At 41.1% G+C, this 4,724-nt stretch overlaps 1 protein-coding gene across 2 annotated transcripts in view; it reads left to right on the plus strand.

Moving 5' to 3' along the window:
• LOC107596802 (myocardin-related transcription factor B-like) overlaps positions 1-4,724 on the plus strand; it is a 19,162-nt gene that overhangs the window by 8,150 nt on the left and 6,288 nt on the right. For both annotated transcript variants that reach the window (XM_016287625.1, XM_016287624.1), the window contains exons 8-11: positions 2,173-2,420; positions 3,218-3,386; positions 3,465-4,202; positions 4,284-4,403. In XM_016287625.1, the coding sequence (XP_016143111.1) occupies positions 2,173-2,420; positions 3,218-3,386; positions 3,465-4,202; positions 4,284-4,403 (1,275 nt within the window). The remainder of the gene's footprint in view (positions 1-2,172; positions 2,421-3,217; positions 3,387-3,464; positions 4,203-4,283; positions 4,404-4,724) is intronic.

The raw sequence follows: 4,724 nt of genomic DNA on the forward strand, positions 1-4,724 counted from the left end.
CTTACTTCACTCAGTAATTTGTTTACTTTATAACAGTAAATAAATATCGGTTCTGCATATCGGGCACATAAACATGCAAATAATTAGTATCGGTTATAAAAAATCAATATCGGTTGATCACTAATTGCCAAGTGTGCCGCATGAGTCCTGAAAAGTAGAGCCAAAGCGTCTCGATCGCCCCCAGGTGACTGGATGCAGTATAGGTCATAAACCCCACCCTCACCATGTAATGTAATGGGACCTGAGAGAAACTAAACAATCAAATTGCACTTCAAATAATTGTCTTTCTAATAATTTTGCTTATAATTAGTTATTTGATGCTATAAAAATGGGGTGTGGTGGTGTCATGATTGTGAACTTGCGATTGGGTCTGCGGGAGTTTGGGCGGGACTTTGATACCGCAGCTCCACCTCATGATCACTACTGCACTGACTCGGGCTCCAAATGAAACACAACTCCGGAGACTCAGAGACCATTGTGCTGCTTAATATTTTTGTGGAAACTGAAAAGAACAGCATTTATTATAAACATCTTTACTTTCACTTTTGATCAATTTAATGCATCCTTGCTGAATAAAATTATCAATATCTTTAAAAAAAATTGTACTGACCCTAAACATTTGAACAATAGTATAAATCTTTTTTTTAAAATAAAAAATAAATAAACCGGTGTACCACAGTGTAAAGACGGGAAAATAGTAGAGCTGTTGTTTGTCGAGTCCTGAAAAGTAGAGCCAAAGCGTCTCGATCGCCCCCAGGTGACTGGATGCAGTATAGGTCATAAACCCCACCCTCACCATGTAATGTAATGGGACCTGAGAGAAACTAAACAATCAAATTGCACTTCAAATAATTGTCTTTCTAATAATTTTGCTTATAATTAGTTATTTGATGCTATAAAAATGGGGTGTGGTGGTGTCATGATTGTGAACTTGCGATTGGGTCTGCGGGAGTTTGGGCGGGACTTTGATACCGCAGCTCCACCTCATGATCACTACTGCACTGACTCGGGCTCCAAATGAAACACAACTCCGGAGACTCAGAGACCATTGTGCTGCTTAATATTTTTGTGGAAACTGAAAAGAACAGCATTTATTATAAACATCTTTACTTTCACTTTTGATCAATTTAATGCATCCTTGCAGAATAAAATTATCAATATCTTTAAAAAAACTTGTACTGACCCTAAACATTTGAACAGTAGTATAAATCTTTTTTTTTTAAATAAAAAATAAATAAACCGGTGTACCACAGTGTAAAGACGGGAAAATAGTAGAGCTGTTGTTTGTCACTCTAAACAGCTTGTTTAGAATGACTTGTCAAAGGTACCTTAGGCAAAGTTAGTTTCAGAAGAGCAGCAGATGCAGATTTAGAAGTGCTAGCAGCTGTCTTCTGTCTTCAATTGGAGGTTAAATGAAACATTCACACTCTTAATGCAGAGAAGAACAAACTGAAGCTGGGAACATAGAAACAGGAGTCAGGCAATAACTTATGCAGAGTATGCTTTGAAGACATGGATTATGATAAATGCACATTTACTCCATGACAGAGGGTCACTCACTACTCTCCCAGTGGTGCTTCGGGAACCTGCTCACACAAGCCAGCTTGAAATGGTGTGTTATTACATCATTATTACATTATATTCCAATATTCCAGAGAATATTATTCAGTGAATTATTCTTGACTCTGTAGCTATTGAACAGCTTATAAACCTAGTTAGTAGGTTTATAACAGTGGTGCTTCGGGAACCTGCTCACACAAGCCAGCTTGAAATGGTGTGTTATTACATCCTGATGACTTTCAACTCCCTTCCTCAGAAGCCAAACCATTTTCATGTGTATCCTGTGACTCAATATTTAGGAACAATGAGGGTCATATCCCTCCATGCATCCTGTTTCCTCTTCCTGTGATTATAGGTATATGTTCATACAAGTCCCACCTATTCAGTTTTGCCCACAAATCTCTCAGCTCCTGGTATTCTCAGAGTGCTGAATCCTCTGTTAGCAAGAGAACTGGGCTAGTTTAAACATTATGGGAATGACCTGAAATCACAAAGCAAATAGACTTGTGATATCATGCCAAAGTGTGAGGGTGTTGACTGTGATCTGTAAGTTTGCTGTGTGATTTCAGGTAACACCTTTTGTTCAGTTCTTCTGCGCTTTTTTCCATGCAGCAAAGCCAGCCCAAACAGTCCAGTGAAAAGAGCCGAAGCAAGAAGAGTAAAGAACCCAAACCGCGAATTAAGAAGCTCAAGTATCACCAGTACATCCCGCCTGACCAGAAGCACGAACCCAATGAAGCACTGATGGACTCAGCATATGCCCAGCTGCTTCAACAACAGCAGCAGTTCCTGCATCTCCAGATCCTCAGCCAACAGCAACAGCATTACAATTACCAGGCCATATTACCAGCACCACTCAAGTATGTCACATTTCCAATAAAGGCCCTTTCACATGACATACACAACCCTTAGCACAAGCACCTTGTGTCATTATGACCCTGACATGAAAAACATTTTTCACAACCAATTTTGTTTAATAATTCACATAATATATAATGTAATTCAGACTATCTCTGAATGTCATATTTAGTTTGTATCTAGATTCTAGACACACAGGAACAAATTTCATTATTGATTATTTGGTAAACTTAATGAAAAACACATTTTTGGGGGGAAAAATACTTTGCTGCAAGAAAAGTGGACAGCTCAAGCTATCCAAAGCACAAGGCAACTTTATTTGATGCTGGATGTGTGTGCTGTTTAATGTGCTTGAGAAGTGTATTACTCCAATACATAACTTACATTTTATAGCTTCATTTTGCAATTGTAAATGTTGCAAATTGAGTATTTGCATTTTGCAAAAAGTCTTGGATGCACATCAAGCAGACTGATAATATAATTTTGACTAAAATATTAATTTTGACTAAATATGTTGTTGTTAATTTAGCTTTATATTGATTTTAATTAAAACTTTCTTAAGACATAATACAATTGCATTATTTAGATTGCCTCTAAATAATGGTTTCATCTATTAATCTTGTCTAACAGACCTGTCATCACCCCAGCAGTGGTACGGCAGTTCCTCACATTATTTCCCATTTTGGCTCCTGTTGCCGCAAGATAGACCTCTGCTTCTATTGTGTAGAAATTTTTATTGTGAATAATGAGGGAACAGGAAGTTCCCGTTGCATTTAAAATCCCTCATACTCCTCTACAGGCCAGTAGCTGAGATTCAGAACAGCTGCCCCAACATCAACCTAAGCACCAGCCCTAGTCTTCCCGCTCCCATTATGGTATCTCTGCCCTATGCGGCTCCTTCACGACCCAACAACACTGTGACCGGTCGTAAAACCGGGTCTCTGCCTACCAATCTAGATGAGATGAAGGTGGGTAATATGTATTTTAGGAGCAGGAAATGAATAAGCATAAGTATGCAGAGGTACAACTGTTCTTTGGTCCTCTAGGTGGCTGAGCTTAAGATGGAGTTGAAATTGCGTGGACTCCCTGTGTCCGGCACAAAGACAGATCTCATAGAAAGGCTTAAAGCCCACCAGGAGAGCTCTCAGTCTGCTACAACCATGGATACAAACATCTCCAAAGCTCCTCTACAGCCTGACAGCATGAGCACAACTCCCCCCTTTTCTCCTGAGCAGTCAGAGGCCTCCTACATCAGTATGGAGGACAGCAGAGATAGTCCCACCAAAGCTCTATGCATGTTGTCTCCAGTCCATCCACCAGCAGGCACTTCACCCCTCAAACCCACACCTGAAGACATGACCATGGACATCAAGGTGTCCGAAAAAGACCAGCGCCTTCACGAGAAGGAGCGTCAGATTGAGGAACTCATGCGTAAGCTGGAGCAGGAGCAACGGCTGGTGGAGGAGCTGAAGATGCAGCTGGAGGTGGAGAAAAAGAGTCAGCAGGGCGGAGGGCAGCAGCCTGAACCCAATCCATCAGTCCAGGTCAAAGAGGAGAACGGCATCGCCCCGAGCTGCAACTCCAAGCAGAGTCCCCTGCCACAAACTACAGGTGTGAAACAGGAAGAGCCACATGCTCAGCTGCACCACACCCCAGTCCAGCAGTTCTATATCAACACCCAGCAAGTCCCAAAAGTGCTGCATCAGAAGACACTGATCAACACTCAGCCTGCCACACAAATCATGCTGCCTATCAGCCTGCCCAACAACCCCATCAGCACGCAGGTCTCTTAACATTGATGATATTCCAGTTCTATTTACAGTGAAAAAAATGTATAAAATTGCAATTTCTTATACTTTTTGCAGGTGCAGGCCATTCTCCAACCAACATTGCCCAGCATAATACAAACACCTCTTCTGCAAACACAGACGTCCAACAACACAATGTTACAACAGCATTCAAGTCAGACACCATCTCCACCTCAAGTGAGCAAACCTCTTCTTTGTGATTTACATCTAGTGAATGATCAAATGGGTGAAATCTTGAAGACATTGAAGAGGGGTCCATATCCATGTCTAGAGACATAGTTCTAGAAGTTTAGGGGTGGGTGCTTTTGGACCAGTAAGCAACCACTTACACACACAACCATCCATTCAGAACACCCTACCGACTGCATGGATAGCAGTGCACTATCAAACATTCTATAAACATCTTTAAAATTCTTCCTCTTGCTTTTAATGTTCCCGCACTTCATAAATCCCGTTCAGCTCACTATTGTGATGACAAGCCCCAGATGCATTTCTCTC

This window comes from Sinocyclocheilus grahami, unplaced genomic scaffold (genome assembly GCF_001515645.1).
Source record: "Sinocyclocheilus grahami isolate Dianchi unplaced genomic scaffold, SAMN03320097.WGS_v1.1 scaffold223.1, whole genome shotgun sequence".
Classification (NCBI taxonomy): Eukaryota; Metazoa; Chordata; class Actinopteri; order Cypriniformes; family Cyprinidae; genus Sinocyclocheilus; species Sinocyclocheilus grahami.